The 17,672-nt window shown below is 36.5% G+C and overlaps 1 protein-coding gene across 1 annotated transcript in view; it reads right to left on the reverse strand.

Moving 5' to 3' along the window:
* Positions 1-17,672, reverse strand: part of SPOPL (speckle type BTB/POZ protein like) — a 33,710-nt gene continuing 16,038 nt past the window's right edge. Inside the window, exons 5-11 of the mRNA XM_042877855.1 lie at positions 14,925-15,052; positions 10,597-10,774; positions 10,443-10,498; positions 8,814-8,936; positions 6,489-6,631; positions 6,350-6,403; positions 1-4,238 (exon numbers count right to left, since the gene is read on the reverse strand). Of these exons, the coding sequence (XP_042733789.1) occupies positions 4,094-4,238; positions 6,350-6,403; positions 6,489-6,631; positions 8,814-8,936; positions 10,443-10,498; positions 10,597-10,774; positions 14,925-15,052 (827 nt within the window). The 3' untranslated portion in view covers positions 1-4,093. The remainder of the gene's footprint in view (positions 4,239-6,349; positions 6,404-6,488; positions 6,632-8,813; positions 8,937-10,442; positions 10,499-10,596; positions 10,775-14,924; positions 15,053-17,672) is intronic.

Genomic DNA, 17,672 nt, shown 5'->3' on the forward strand with positions numbered 1-17,672 from the left:
TTCTGTATAAGTAACAACTTTATTGTAACTTGATGTGCTGAAACGCAAAAATATTTTCAGCAACAAGGTACAAAAAGTATTTCACCATTAACATCAGCTGATAAAAAAGGCTGGATGGTTCGATACAACTGTTTACATATCTGAATTCTCTTAATCATCTCCACCCCAAAACAGGTCCAAGTCATTTCACTGGCTTGATTTCTAAAATAGGACTCATTTATCTTAAGCCTTCAAAAAACAGGTTACAAATACAGTGAAGTTCCTTGCAAAACACTTGAAATAGTGAATTCCCTTTACAAACATAGTCCATTTACTGTAAGCAGAAGCCAAGTTATGAAATTAAGTCAGTGTCTTGCTAGCTAACGAGCTAAGCTCTTTACTACAGAAGCTGTCAACATCAGATAAAGAACATTCCATTCGTCAAAAAAAAAAAAAAATCAAGATATTTTATTAACCAATAGTAAAATTCAGCGTAACTCAACAACATTTCAGGCAGCAATACCTCACATCTGCAATTCACTGTCTTATGAAACACAGTTTCAAATACTGCACGTCATTTTATTCTCCCAAGGGAGAAGCCTTCCCATGAGGATTTAAAAGGAATAATCTCCACGTAGGCCTTCTACTGACCTGTAGAAAGGTGAATTTTGTGTTAAACACTCATTGTTGAGAAAAACATCAGAACTAGAGTGACTTATAAAACTAACTTCATGTCCATGATTATCACATTTTGACACACACTCAGCTTGTAACAGCAAATATTTTCACATTTTCACAAAATAGACCATTATTCAACTTACATCTGTTATTCCACACTTTTTGCAGCGAAACTTAACTGCAAAAGCAGGAGTCAACATGCAACAGAGCTCAAAGGCATGATCTATAACTTCTGTCTCAACTGCGTATCAAATGCCCTCCTTCACCTTTAAAAAATACCTTTTAAAAAGATGTTGTTTCCTGTTAAATCTTCCCTTCATCGCAACAGTTTCCTAAAAAGGCACAATGTGTTTACACTTCTGCATGCAGTAAATGGACTAGAAAATAAGGATTGTTTATTGAAGCCTCTTCCACCCAAAGCATCTCCTTAGGAGAGGTTCAAATGGAAAAAAAAAATAAAAATAATAATATATATAATACATAATAGCATTTTAACAGCAAATGGAGTCCTTATTTTTAGAAAGTCATTCTTGACAAAAAACACCACACAGTCATACATACACACACGCACACACACAGGACACACATGCAGGGTTCTCCCCAGAAAAGTATGCAAGCGGTGGTTCACATCTATCCAAGGGAGTAGTGTTGGCAAGCCAAAACGTGGCACCTTCATACGATATATTCCTAATCTGTATACAAAACTAAGAAAAAAATCCTAAGATTTCATCCTGAAAAAGAAAAACCCAAAATCTGTCCATCGTATTACACAGTCTTCTATCTGCTGCACTTAGAACTGACAACTGATGCTTTGAAGGGCAAGTATTTGAGATGTAAGGGATGAAAACAAGCTACTGAATCCAAAGGAGAGGGTTGCAATTAACAGCTATCCCACCCCAATAAGACAAGAACACCGCATGTGTTTAAAGAACAGAAGAGGTGAATTTTAGTGCACTCACTTAAGAATACAGCAACTGTTTCGCCTCTTTCTTAAGAGCTGACCAAACTTAAAAAGATACATAATAAATAAACCCAAATCCAATCAGATTACATGGTTTGTTTTCTCTCCTGTCAGCGTAATGTACGGTATACACTGCCTAATTTGAAAAGTGGACACTTCACAACGTAGGTAATACCACAGCACAGTGCCTGACATTTTTTGGTACAAGTGTGCTATTAAGCTTCTGGAAAAAAAAAAAAGTCTTTGTAAAATCCTTAAGCTTTCCATTAGATTACTGTATGTTGTTACTTCAGATCAAGCTGATCTGGACAATCACTGCAGTACTAAATATTCAAGTCACTCAGTGCGCTAGGGCTGCAAGTTTTACCGGTGATGGGTATGAGGGTATGATGTGTTCTATTACACAGTGCAGCCACAACAGCACTGTTTTGGAGGGAACCATTATCTTCACATCTTGCTGTGAAAAATGCTTGTGAGACCTTATTTTAGATAAATATTTAAAAATTGATATAAGGATAAATCTCTGTAAATATATAATTTGATGCCTTACGTACTATTAAAGTTTCTGGTTTTACACTTTATCCATCATAAAAGATTTAGTTGGAAGGTAAGAAAAATGCATGTTTAGAGACTATTTTGTTAAGAAATTGGTGTGGGCTTTTTTTCCAATTTGCCTTTGCTAATGGCCAGAGTATAAAAGTATACATTCTTTCCTCTAAAAACTTCATTTAGAGCAATTCATAAGAACCTTAATGAAATGAGGATGGAAAGAGACTGTAAGAGAGTAAACAACTCCTCCTCTCTGTTCCCTGCATAACTTTTTTTTTTTATTTTTATTTTTAATAGGCAAACTAAAGCCTTTATCCAAACACGATCATAAATTAGGTGAGATCTCCTCCCAATCCCCACTGCTAAACCCAAGTCTTCCCAAGGAAGAAATGCAACACATCACTATTACAGTAAACTCAATGTAATAACTCAGGAAACACTTTGAGAGTGCACTACTGCAAACTTTTCCTCTCAATTGTAAACAAAGCTATCAAACACTGAGGAAGTTGGTATTAAAGCTAAGGTTCATGGAATAAAGAACTGGCCCATGACAAGCATTTTATAAACGTTTCATCCTTTTCACATTATGCAGAATTCCAAAACCATCCACAATGCTAGTACAATAACTGAAATGCAAGACTGAGCAAGTCTCTGCTTGCTGACACATCTGACATTTCAGGGAAATATTCCTCCTGATGCTTGTGGAGCTTCCCAGGTGCTAACAGAAGCTGTGCACACACTGAGATGGGGAAAGCCTCTCCTCCACAATTTTGCCTTCCACGTGCCTCTTTCAAATAAGCAGAAGTATTCTGTTACTTAAATATGAAAGCTTGCAATAGTCACCTTCAAATGAGTCTTAAAAAGACATGCTTTTCTTTTCTAACAAAACTAAATCCCATGTGGCTGTGGGCATCTGAAAACGTATCTAAAAAGTTAAGCCACAATTACCTGTACCTCATTAATTCATCAAAAGCAAAATATATATGTACCACACAACATACAAAAGTTACACGTTAAAAGTGCATATTAAGAATCCATTTGGCCCATTTTCTTCAATTTACATTTGGTCATTCTATGCATTCTTTACTTTTCTATGTAACCGTACATGTGGGATATATTTTTTTCCATATACAATACTTTTCTGTTTTCACATTGAACTCTTCACCTCTTGTTCAGTTCTGCATTAAATGTAAACTAGCGATGGACCACAAAGAAACACAAGCAAGAGGTTCATATTCTGTGTTTCTTTTCACTGTTTGGACAGCTTTGACACACACACAATAAGCATTACAAACTGTAATGAAAATACATTTTTGGGCCAAACCATTGCATATTTGCCCCCACAATGAAAAATAAATTATGTTCAAAGCAGTATATTGCCATAAATAGCCTGTAGGCATTCGCTGAAGGTAAACAGGCTCTCCCCATACACAGCACTTGTCTAGGGTACATTTGTGCCTCTGGTTCAAGTGCTTTCAATGAGAGGCTAGTTAAAACCTTCCAGTTAGCACAGGACCAAACTATAATAATCTTTTTTTCTTCTGAAAATAATGGAAGATCCCTTTCAAAAAATTAATCTTCAGTTATCAACTTTACTGCATTATGGAGCTAGTGCAATCCTGCAGAGCCTAGTCAAAAAGACAAGGCACATTAAAAAATAATAATAATAAAAAAATCAAGATACATTAAACTATATGGACTAGAGTCATTGAAGATAATTTAAGGCCTTTCAGTGAATTAGAGTAATCAGTCTAATTTAAAGCTGAGGATTAAACCATAAATTATCCATCTGAAAAGCAAACAATAGGCTTTTTCAGCTTCTGTTCTGTGGACAAGGATAACAAAAACTCTTGTTATGGTTTGTGAAAACACCTCTGGACATGGAGGAGTAGAGTCAATTCAGTTTCTCTAAGTCCATGGAAGATTTCAGGACTGTTTTAGCCGTTTGCGTGGAATGCCAAACTGTGGACACTGTGCAGACGCGAGTGCACGAAAGGCCTCTGCTACTAAGTGAGGGTGGGAGTGGATCATGGACTTCCAGCCTGCTGTTTCCATTATGTCTGTTGCTTGGCTGAAAACAAAAGTATTGAGAACAGTCACACACTTTTACAAATCAAATGCACAAACACACGGCGGAGAAAAGAGCAGGCAGGGCAAGATTACAGTGGAAGAGCAGCTGCACATTACAAGACAGACATTATGAAAGCAGTAACAACACTGTTGGGAAGCAGAACCAAATTCGGGTATACCAGTAACAGCGTGTGTAGTACACAGGCTACTCATCCTGCTCTATTCAACACTAGGCAGACCTCAGGTAGGGAACTGTGTCCAATACAGAGCACAGTGTAACATAACCACCTTTCAATCACAAACGAAAAGCAATAAAAATGTTCAGATAACTAGAAAAATAAAAGTTCATTGCTGAGAAAAGAAAACCAGGGGAAGACATGAGAATCTCATTACACAGAATACGCTCAATGTGGGGGTGAAGGAAAGATGACAAGATGAATCAGCTGAAACTGCAGCAAAAATGACTAGTTGGCGTACTAGAAAAAGTCATGAAGACAGATTAGCTAGGTGACAGCAGAACCCTTCAGTTAGAGATTGCAGTCTGAGTATCAGTGGATGACAGATACCTGGGGACATTCAACTCTTTTCAGTACAAGATCCCAGGTTGCATTCAGACTAGCTTTCAGCAGCCACTGTCAATTTTTAACAACAGATTTCAGCAAGCATCATATTGACATTCATGAAATAATAATGTATTTTCTCAACATATTTATATTATTTACAAAAAAGTCGATGCAATATTGTTTTGAAATAATATAAAGCAAAGCCATAACATTTACTCTGCAAACAAAGAATACTATGCTGGTTGAGACATGTGGCACATGGACACAGGATAAATTTGTTGTTTGGAACAAACAGCTTAGCCACTGATCCCAGACTTCCACTGATGCATTTTCATAAGAATCTTCATATTGTCTTGGGAAATTGCCAGGCATAAAGTTAGCATCTGATCTCTACGCTGTGTAATCTCTCTCAAAGAAAAGTTTTTTTGCGGATTTCTAATGCCAGCCTTTAATCTTCTGCTGCAAGTCAATAGAGGTAAGTGCCTTGAGCAATAACACCAACGTTTGGACACCTTAGTTCTCAGTTAGTTAAGCCAGGCCCTCTCAAATTGCTTCACTTAAATCATCCGCAATGCATCAGGGAAATAAAGACAGCCAGTATCCTTACTAGCAATTACCCTAGACCAAAGCCAACTAGTAAGCTCCAAATCACAGGAAAAATAACACACCGACCAGTCCACGCTGGTCACAGAGTTTTATTAGTTTTCCTACTTCGTATGTCACGATTTCTTTCTACCATACCCTTCCTTTTCCACACCATGCTCATTCGTGACATCTATGAAAATCAAGTTCTTCAGGGAAAACACTAATAAAATTACTGGTATAAGCACAAGTTCTTGAACTGTTCCTGGAGATTCTGACAGCAAGAAGTAAAATCCTGCTGTCCTTTTACTACATTTCAGCTTACCACTATTCATTGTGAAGCTGGCTGTCTTCTGCTCCATGATTTACTTGAGCTGCTTTAAGTACATACTGCAATCAGTCCTACAGTATGAGGGACATATTCTCAACTGATCTTTAGTGCAGGCATGAGCACTTAGAGAATTAGTCAGATCAAGGGACATGACTGACGGGTTGTGTGGCCTCAAAAGTGTAAGTGCTCGCACATTGGAATGTTTGTTTGTAGTAACAAAAATGTTGCCAGAGGCATGAAAAGAAACTGCCCTTCTGTTTTTGGTAATGCTGCAGAATCAGACTCATCTAAGCAAGTCTTGAAATCACACCAGAGTTGTTACTGCACCAGGCACAGCATGGTTAACTGAAAGATTTCCTTTACTAAGGGCTGATGCTGCTTTTCTCACAGCACTGACTCTTCCTAGGAAAGGGATTGAAACCTAGCTGTTTTTATGACCTCGCACCGGAGGGCACTTAACTCCCCATATCATCTAAAAGGGAAGTCACAATCGTAACTGTGGTAATATCTGCCAAATCCTATTTTACTTACAGTGAGTGACAGGCCTCAGTAGTGTGGAAATGAAGTAACAGTTCTTAAGATCTGCGGTCTATGTAGCAGTGTTTGTACAGAACATCAGGAAGCAGGGAAACTTACTTGCTATTCCAGTTTTTCCCATCTTTACACCCAAGTTGTCTAAGAACACTGCACCTGAAAGAGAGAGCATGTGCCCATATTGAGAAGGTATGCAAAGCCTAAGTTAAAATATATTTAGATTCTCATTAACATTACTTGCCTGTTAATAAAGTCTATTGCTTGTGCTTTTAACTGTTCAGCGCTGTGCAAATCTGCGAGGATAAGGATGTCAGCAACATTTTCTACCGAGAGGTTACTACAGAGTGCTTCCTCACACATGACCTTCAGCCGTTCCAGTGCATACTGATAAAAGAAAAAACTACACTAATTATTGTTCAAACTTATTCTTTTTACCGTTAGTTCAAAAGACAGTTTAAGATAGACCCAGCCATGAAAACACTTAGTGTCTCTCAAGCTTAAGAGCCAACAGGAAATTCAATATGCTGCATTGGAGTCTTCAAATGGTAAGACATCAGGCTAGAAATTATTAGAAGGACTTAAAAAAAAAAAAACAAAAAACAATCAACAAGAAGTAACTCATTTAAGAGTTTGTTTTCCTTCAGTTTGGCAAAAGAAGAAGAGCAAGGAAGACACAGGTACTTTATTAAAACCATCATCAGGTAAGTTTACATCTCAAAGCGAGGGGCAAAAAAATGTACGAAGGAAAGTTTCATGAAACCTCTCAAAACAAAAGTATATTAGTCTGCTTGAAACTGGCTTGCTGTGAGGTTGCTTTTCTTCCTTCTCTGAATTTATTCTTTTAAAAACAACTACTTATAACTTTAACACAGTCTACCAGAAAAGGTATGTAAAATGTTTCCATACTATATTCTGCATGAATAAAATGTGCTTATATTTTGAAGGATGTCATACATTGAATAGGTTTCATTCAGCTGCATACACTTCTGCTGAAATCATCCCCAACCCATTTAATTTAGCAATCAGTTTTCAAGACTGAAAGAAATTTTAGATGCATAAATGGCACATATATAGTCGAGTTGCCATCTAACACAGTTTTATGAGTAACTGTACCATGCAACAAACAAATGCCACTGAGGAAAAGTGAAATTCTTGGGCCAACTTTCAATGTTTCTACGCCTATGCATTTTTCACGTCCATTTTTATCACTACACTATTCCACAGGATACTTCTATTTCGAGAACACAAAAGTTATGTTAACTCTGTACATACCATGTAATAAAGCAGTGCAATCTCTCTAGTAATATGCAGAACACTATTTTTAGTTTATTATTTCATACTCAGGAGAAATTGAAAGACTTTAACCATTACAGGAAGCTGAAGGGACCTCCTTGCTCACTATCTTTACGCCCTGCTATTGCGGACTATTATGTAGCTTCACCTTAAAACATTCCCCAGGATCTATCAGTGTGCTCAATAAAAGCCAGCATTCATAAAATGACACTGTTCCACCTTCCCACTTGGGTGTATAGAACTGGACAAAGCACTGAGTTTCAGAAGATGAGAGGCTGGCTGGTATTCATTTCAAATGAATACACGTGGTAAGTCACCAAAGCCAGGGCAGTGCCAGTTCAAAAATCCTTATAAAAAAAAAATAGAATACTAAATTGCCAAGAAAATAATTGTTTCTTGAAATTAACTACTGGGATGGCTTACAATACTGCCATAGTTGACTACAAGAACAGGAAGCTTTGCCATCAATGTTTTGAGGATGTATTTACACAACCAATTTAGAAATCACACAGGTGGTTTAAGAAATTACCATACTCTGAACTGTGAGTGAATAGGTTACAGATTACATATATTTAAAGGAACATTCTCTGAGCTCTAAGCTACTTACAGCTCCTCAAGGAGAAACAGCTACTTGTCCTCTGCTGATAGCTAACTAAAATCTCAATCTAAGCTATGAAGGAGTGAAAAGAAGAAAGAAGGTATTGCATCAAGTTTAAAAAGTTAAGACAACTCTAAGTTACAATTTCAGTGTCGTTTTAAGTCCTCTCACCTCAAGTAGTAAACAAGAGGAGGTAAGTAGATAATAATAGACAAGATTCCCAATGCAGAAGAGACTATGAAGTTTGTAGGGAAGACAAAGACCAAAGTTCTGAAGTAGTAGTAATTTTATGGAACATGGTTTATTCAAATGCTTGCATAAATCCTCGTAAGGAATATCAAGACCTAGGATAGATTTTAAGATCCACTTTTCCAAATGGTATCAATGGTCTCTATTTTTTATTTAATTAATTATAGTGTATTATATTTACTATCCTTACTATACTTACTTACTTAAAGTCTGGAACACTTGGGTAAAGAAAAACTTATTGACAGATTGCTAAAATTCTACTGATAAAGAATTCTGTTCTTCCCATTGTTCTGTATTTCAGATGAGAACTTTCCTGTGGTATTTCAAAAAATTGAAACATATATCAAACTGAAGGAAGATTATTTTTTTAGAAGAACGTTCTACAAACTAACATCAATTTTGAGACCTTAGGGGTTAGTTACTTACTTTGTCTGCCGCTGCCAACAAATTGTCAGCCATTTTTTCAAGGTTTGGTGCTTTTCCTGTGTAAATGAATCTCATCATTTCTTTAAAAACTTCAGGGTCTACATCATTTATTTCCACACGGTTCTGGTAAAGGAAAAGAATGGTTATCAAAAACCTTTGGAATTCAGCTATGTTTTTGAAGCGAGTATATCAAGTATTACCTGTGTGCACATCATGCTTTCACTTCACACCCACCATACAAAACCCTTACAATTTCAAACTACCATTCCACAACATTAAGCAGAAAGTAAATAAATAGTAGCTCTTAAGAGTCAGGTGGAAATCAATTGGGAAACCTTACACGACAAGAATTAATTGCATTTTCCTTCTTGAAATATCTAACTTTGTGGACTGCATTACACAAGCTGCATCTGAAAATCAAGGTAGTTTCAGGAATATTTAAAAGCGCTCTGAGTTTTGAATCTGACAATGACATGCTTGGAAAATCAGAAAGCAGAGCAACAGAGAACACTGAACCAACTTAAAAGTCAACAGTTCCTGTTTTCTTCTCAAAATCCAAAAAGCAAACAAAGACTTTTTGCTTGGACATCTAATGGGCATCACATATCTGACAGTCTTCCTAATAGAACAGTGGTATTGCATGCTATCCCCTATAAGCAAATAAGGGAGGAAGGAGTGACAAAGATGCAGAAGCAAGCATTAGCCTTTTGAAGCAGGTACAAAACCACCAAAGCACAGGATGATGTACAAGAGCAAGGCTGCACTGGAGATTTGTTGTTAACATAAAGCTAGTCAGCAAAGCACATTACGGAAGGTGGGATGCATCTGATTTTCTTTAAATCAAGAATTCCAAGCAAGTGCTTTCTATATTCCAATTCTGCCTGAGAAAGTTTCTTGGGAAACTGCAAGAAGGAAAAAAATGCCACACAGTTGTATTGCACTTGATGGATTCATAGACACAAGTGCTACCACAGCAGCCTGCAAGATTAAATGATGATCATCCATTACAGTCCTTTTAGCAAGCTGATCACTTCCTTGCCTCTTCATAGGTTCTGCCTATAACCAACCCATTTTAGACGTGCATAAAAGCAGAGGCAACTCTCTGCTAACTAAATACCTATCCATCCAAAACACTTATACAGGTCAAGCGTTTGCAAGGAATCTGAATGAAAAGCATTTCACTGCCTCAAGGCTTAATGCGAGTTAAAATTCACCTTTTGGTCCTTTCTGTCCTAATGACCACATAAAACTTTCGTGTTTTGCTCTATCGTGCTAATCAAGTCCATTGGCTTAAATGGGAGTTGAAGCTTAAGCAAAAGGGGAAAGAGTACAAGATGAATTGCATTAGCAGCTGAAGTGTTAAAAAACAAAAATGCAATCTAAGGCAGATTTAAATATTTGACAGAACAAAGTCCACCAGAACCTTTCCACAGTCAGCCCTATATGCCCTTTCTACACAAAGAAACTCCCACAGAACTCATGCATGGGAGACTGCAGGAGTACCAACTCCAATCACGCACTACCACACAGCACACACCTTCCTGTTAAGCAACACCTGAAACACTCAGCAAGCTATCCCCATTTCACAGTGTACAAGTATTTATGTGCAAAGTCTTCAGTAAGGCTTACCTTTTTGCTTTCTTCCATTTCATGTTCAAACATTGCATTAAAAACTGGAGATCGTGCTAGAGCAAGAGAGGTGAATATTTATTAAATATAACCAATTTTTAAGCTTTCAGCAATTTTAGTAACAAAGTAATAGCAGTACAAAAGTAGAAAGTACCTGCAAGGACAGACTTATGTGCTTTGAATTCTTGTCCTCCTACGTAAAAACTGCAGTCTGTAAATCTTGTTGTTTCCCAGAGATTCCCTAAATCTTCTGCTAGTCGACATTCAGGTACCTTCAAAGTGTTTGTGTTAGACTGTCCTGATATATTTACCGAGTCTTGGACCACGCTTACCTAACAGAGAATCACAGCAAGACAATTCTTTCATAACTGAACGCCAACAGTAATTAAATTACAGCACCTATTGCTAGAAGTTCAGCAATTCCAAAGCAAAGCAAAGCACAGTGGTGTCTCTGGCGTTAAGCCAGAACCATAAAACAGTTTCTTACAGTTTACTTACAAGTAACATAAAACAAATAGGATTTTACTGATAGGCTAATGTTGTGCGCTTATCCAACCAAACGATAAAAAAGCAACAGTAAGTCAAGAGATATGGTTCCTTTGACACCATAAATACATGTTAATTCTATTTCAAGGATAAACTAACACTTCAGTCTTCACACGTTTAAGTAAAGTGTACACAAAATCAGGTTATAAACAGATCAGTAGGACCACTAGAGCACAGAAAAGATTTGCAAAATACCAGTGGCACAGCTCTCTTGTTACCCCATGTTACTCTCGCAAGTAATTGTTTCTTCAAGCAAGATTAAAAGCCATTATTTGAGAAGTGCATGCCAACAGAATATAAAGCACAGTAAATAAATAATGAAATGCATACTCACACGTTTTAAGTTTTCTGCAGAACTAGATAAACTGAGATACATGCATCTGAAGTGAATGCTACCACTACTCTCCATGCTTAAGTCTTTCACATAAGTAACAGAATGGTAGCATTCTTACTCGCCTTTGTCAAATACCTTTGCATACTAACTCCTTTTAATCAGTCTGTTGGGAAAATGCTCAGCAGGTTTTATTTCTGTTGTCTGAGAATACGCGTCTGAGAATAAAACCTTCCTTAAAATAAAACCTTCCTAAAGAAGAAAAGCTACAGGATTTCAATTACCGCAACTCTCAAATGCAGAAAATTAGAATTACATATGAAGAAAATGCTGATATTGTTAAGATTGGTGCTCTGCTTGATTTCTAGAGGCAAAGCAACTGGAATAAATCTGGCATAAAGCAAAAATAGCACAGCTAAGCTTCACAGAAAGTCAGTGTGAACCAACCAGCTCAGAAGAGGATGACGATCCAATTAAGACAGCAGTTTGAGGATTTGACTCACTGACTAATTCCCTTTCATCCCATACCCCCTTGTGATTATAAAAACTTTCCTTCTATTCTTCCACCTTTTAAAAAAATGGAATAAAAACATTTTTTTCATTTTCACAATAAGACTGTATCTTCAAAACATCCAAAGATCAAAACTTCAGTTTTCATAGAAGGCAATCTCACGAAGTATGAATATACATAAATGGAGTCTCAGCTTCACAAAGCTTATCATTTGTCAATGGAAAGAGTTGGCTCCTCAAGACTTCACCTTAATTTTCTGCTCCAAGTTGTCAGCACAGATATCTCTTTCCTTGTGAGCTACAGACTCTTCCTAGAAAGGTCTGTCTACATATTCTTTACATTTACCCAAGCTGGTCTCCAACATTTCAGAACGTATTTCAGAAAGATTTCCAATATGTATTTGATGGTTGTGCAACACTGTATGAGTTATTCTTTTTAGATGCAACCTGAACAAAATTTTTATCTCCCATAGCTGAATGAACGTATTGTATCATCTATTGGTAGGATCTTTAGAAGTCATTACTAACTTACAAATCTGATGTTTCATGTATCACATATCCAGGCAGTATGCTTACAATCTAAGTGCTTTGGGGTTCATTGTAAATGAATCATTACAATTAAGCTACAACCCAATCATTTTAACACCAGAGTCATTTTTTTCCCCCAAAACACTTTATACTAAATATTTCTTTCAGGCGCTTCATAGCGGTGTTCATAAAATAACCCATGAGAGTGAAGCTATTTCTTCCCTAAAATGCAGGATGAGGAGAAACTAAAACTAATTGCAAAGAACCTATCTTAAAGAAGAGTAGTATTTTAGGCAGGAGATCCAAGTACTCCACGAGGTCCGATGTACTTACATCATAGAAAGCTATGCAAGATGCAGCTTTTCACACTACAGTGGCTGCACAGATCTTTTTTAAATTGTATATCCTCGTGTATGTGGATATATAAAAATATATGAATTATGACTTGTCCAAGTTCAGTAGGCAAGATGACAGCTAACACGGGAAAAGTCATTGCTTTCTTGAGTTTGAAGCTGGTGGTCCAACAGTAAGTGTGATAAGCTGTGGTACTCCAGACTGCTCTCTATGTAAGTCACCTAAGAGCTGCAAAAGCACTCCGTAGGAAAAAAAATCTGCAGATAAATTGCTGTTCTATCAACAAATGAAAACAGTTGCCAGACTTTGGAAAACTCAGATTCTGTGAAACTACAAATTTGACCTAGAGGCTTCAAAAGATAGTTACGTAGTTATATTCAGTAGGGCTGGCAGGGCAGCACTGGATTTTGCGAAGTATTTGACCTAACCCTTCAGTTTTCAGTCCAAAGACATATCCAGTGATCTTGAGAACATCCTGCAGCATCTTGGTACACGCTGCCTGAGAAGACCAAATAATCCTTCTGCAAAACTAGGGGGATAAACAGGAGAAAGCCAGTACAGGTGCTATTCAGTGATCATTACTGAATACCCACCATGTCCAGGAGGCTTTATCAAGCAAAGTATAAATCCTTTTTAGGAAGGTAAGTCAGTCTTCATACACAGATACAAGTAGGAAGGTGAACACAGAAATAAGCGCTTCAAATTTAAAAAGACAAATTTCAGACCCACATACAGATACAAGTCCTTCAAAGAATACCTGTTATTTTTAGTTGCTGAAGAGCAAATAAACCTATTTTTAAGAAGCTGCATCTCCAATCTTTTTGTTTGAATTTGAAACAAATCAGAAGATATTCTGAAACCCTCTCTGCGTGTAACTAAAATGTTGTACTTCTTGCAACACTTACAATCAGGGTAGGTCAAACACTTGAACACTCAAAACTTCTCCACGTTTTGTAAGGAAACAGTTACGTTCAATTATTAGCATCAAGACAAAAGTATTTTTGAGAGGAAAAAAATATTAGCATTTGTTCCCTCTAAAATTAAAGACAGTTCCAAAAATGAGCACTGAAAGCAACTTATAGCAAACTATTCATAACAAGAAAAACTCCAAGTGAGGAAATACTCCTGAGTATCCCTGCAGAACCATAAAATACTTGTTACCTCTGCTTTTATCACCAAAATAATTGTATTCATAACAAATTTATCATGCAGCTAATTTAACTTGTCTATGTGAAAATAAGATGCGCTATATTTGCAATATCCAGTCTCAGGGGCCACATTTCAATTATTCTTCCTACACAGCATAACGACATATAATTAAATTGTAATCTTGCCAAAACAATTTTACACATTTCCTGTAAATACACAGATCAAAGCAAACTTATTAGCAGTTAAAGCATCTATCATCCTCCTAAGCCACTAATCACTCCATGGCAGCAGAGACAGCCAGTCAACATGCATTTAACATACACAGTTCTTATACTGCAACTTTCTCTAGTTTCCATTTTTAACATGTAGTAAGCATTTCACTCAATTTTAATATGACATCTAAGGTTACAAACAAAACCAATACTATAAAAGCATCTCATAACATTCCAGGAAGTTAAGCTTATACTGCAGTTTTCCATATTCATTCTCAGTATTAAGAAATATCCCAGAAAACTTGCATTTGTTCAGGAAAAAAAATTTACAGCTGCTGTAAAAAAATCAAGTGTTTAATTGAAAAAAACCATTCACTGATTAAAGCCACAAATAATAACACTGCAGAGTAGATTCCAGCCAGCAGTTGTGCTTTTATATATATATTTTTTTAAAATGCAAGCCAGCACACAGATATTTCCTTTTACCTATCCAGTGATGAACAATTCTTTAATTCCAAAACACCACTTCTTTATTTAAAGGAAACCTTAATAAAATGATACTCCTACAGACACCACACATCAGCCACCTTTTCATAGATAATTCTACAGCAAATTTCAGTGTACCCTGGCTGATTTGTGGAGTTTACAAGCAATCATTTCAGAATTGTTCTGCACTTCGATATAGTGTACAAAAAAAGAAAAGAAACAAAATACAATGTAGACAATGCAAGCAGTAGCAACTCTTGCCATATTTATCACTTCCAGAAAGCAACTGTCATAGAGCTCTTTAAATGAACATAAAGCAGAAACTTTGGGCTTTTTAAGGAGAACAAAAGCTTAAATTACACCCACCTCACAAAATAAGGTCAGCTTGTCATCCGGTAAAAGACCATTAGCTTCATCTAGTAAAAAATCTCTTCGGATAAACTTCTTAAAACCCCAATCCTTGCCTTGCACAAACCGATACGCTCTTTGGCTTTCTGATAAAAAGACAGTTATGTACAGATCAAGCAAGTCAAATACAAATATTACCAGACATTAACATCTGAAAAGTCTATACTACCTGCAACTCAAACCACAGCATCTCTTTAGATTTATCTTAGGCACCAACCAGCAAGAGAATTTCCCAATTCAAGCATAAGAGTCCAAACAGAAACTGTTCATCGGGAAGTACCGTGACAATGAATTTGTCATCACAAATGCATGCTGACAACACTTCTGCAGTTGTCATAATAATCTATTTCAGCTTCTTCCTGAAACAGAAAATCTTGTTTCCCAAGTTCAAATTACTTCGGAATAGAGTAAAAGAGCAGCAGAAAAAGAAATGAAAGCTTTCAGCTAACTATTTCTCTGGTTGTAAAAACATATGTTGACAAATGCTTTGCTTTTTTTAAGCTACTATGACTTTTTTTTTTTTTTTTAATTTAACAATTTGCTGTGACCACAAAACCTTTTATTTTCCCTGTTCTAATGGTCTCAGCCCACAAAAGGGTTCCCATGGTCATATTAGTGCAAATACATGCACTGAGTAAGGTTAGTCACTCTACATGGCACGCCTGCTATAAGATGGTCATTTGTTCCACAAAATGGACCACAGGAAAGTACACTGTATACTTTTATGTGAAAATAAAACATGGGAAGTTATATTGAGAAAGAGTGCAGAAAAGAAAAAGAGCAAGAATATTTCTGAAGTTATAGTAGAAACTTAAAAAAAAACCAACACCACACACACTCTCATATGAGGGGCTTTTCTTTAATTCCAAAAAAGCTGGGTGAGAAATTGTATCAACATTCACCTGCTATAAGAACGCATGTAAAACACAGAAGCAAAGGCAAATGCACTTACTGAAGTGCAGTGTGGGGCCTTGAGATGAGGGAATCAAAGTAGAAGATTGTTCATGTTTTTAAATCTGTACGCCAAGAAAAAAAAATTGTCTGCCGTTGTAAAAACACAGTTTAGGTTTTTGGCATCTCTGTCAGCATTTTTCACATTTTTTTTTTTTTAAACCAACTTTCCAACGTCTCACGAAGCCCATGAAACTGAATAGAAAAATAAAATCAAATTTATTCAAAAGAAAAAAAAAAGTTCTCTAGATTCAGTCCAAAGCTTTGTTCTGCAGCCTTAGATGCTACTGCTACCAGCAAGAACCAGTATCAGCCCTCTGAAATTACAAGATCAGCAGCCATTTAAACATACAAAACTGTAGAACTAAAACAGCATAAAGTGTTTTCTTTCTAATGAAGTCAAAATGTTAGTTTTACCTATCTTATACAAGCATTGCTTGAAGCAGCAGTCTGTGCATCAATTATTAACAAAGGATGTCTGAAGTTGGGCATCATTACATGTTATATATAAAAACAGAGCATCTCCATGAGCAGATGGTAAACGGCTGGAAAGACTAAGAATTAAGATTTCTGTTGGCAATTTCCCAAGATGAAAATATGTTTAATTTCTACAGTGTCAAAGACAGGACTGATATTATAGCATAAACTGAAGACATCTATTCACTGTATTTTTCTTGTACCTTGTGAATTCTAGCATTTAGAATACCAATAAGCAAATCATCTTCAAATCCCTTCATCCTACACTGAACAGCCCTCACTGAGGGCAGCTCTCTCACCTTTACTGAGAAAAGAGCACAACTGGGTGCCTTTCTCAAGTGTCTGCACAGTCATGCACAACAGTGCGGGGAAGAAAAAGGAAAAGTAAGAGGCCTGTGTACAACTGCAGGGCCAAGAACTCATTGGCCTCATGGAGATGAGTCTTGCAAGGACTGACGCAGTAAAATCTATCAGTGGATGAATATGGAGCAAAATATGTACATCTATTTCTCTTCCAAGGAGTCAAATTATTTAACGCATTTAGATTTGCACTTCGCTTTGTGAATTTACATTCAAGATTACAGTGGGTCTACTCACATTAGGAGAAAGTAGCACAGGAATTGCCATTTTCAACCAAAACTTTAAGACCCAATATGTAAAGAAATAAAGGCAAATTAGAGATTGAAAACTATAGAGCAACACAAAAACAGTAACTAAAAAACCTAAAATCAAAGCAAACCCTCCTGAAGATTTTGGAGCTAAGTACTGAAGAGCGACAGATGTTCAAAACAACAAACAAACAAAAAAAAACAACAACCAAACCCTGCAGTACAAGAAGGGAAAGAAAGCTTGCATTAAATTGTTGACCTAAATCAGATTTGATGATCTTTTTCATATTCCACTGAATATCTGCCATATCTGGCTGCAAGGTAGCCTTTAGAAGTCATACTATCATTTATGTTTTTACTTAGCATACACTAAAATATTTTATTTAAATGCTCAGTCTAAAATGTCCACAGCCTGCTACACTATCAGGGACCTTACAGTGTTTAGTGTTAAGTCCAACTTTCAGAAATGTTTCTATAAGAATTACAGCTTTACCAAAAAGCATTTCCAGTAAAGGTTGTGCCTATAAGACGGAAAACAAGAAGGCAATTAAATCAACTCATCAATTATTACAAAGTCTTTGAGTTCCTTGGGTATGAGATCCATGTTTTTACACTAATTAGTGTAAATCAGATGAAGTAGACAAAAACACTCTAAAGGAGCATCTAAAAA

The sequence above is a fragment of the Lagopus leucura genome, unplaced genomic scaffold, assembly GCF_019238085.1.
Source record: "Lagopus leucura isolate 7727_CA_CO unplaced genomic scaffold, USGS_WTPT01 Super-Scaffold_100019, whole genome shotgun sequence".
Taxonomy (NCBI): domain Eukaryota; kingdom Metazoa; phylum Chordata; class Aves; order Galliformes; family Phasianidae; genus Lagopus; species Lagopus leucura.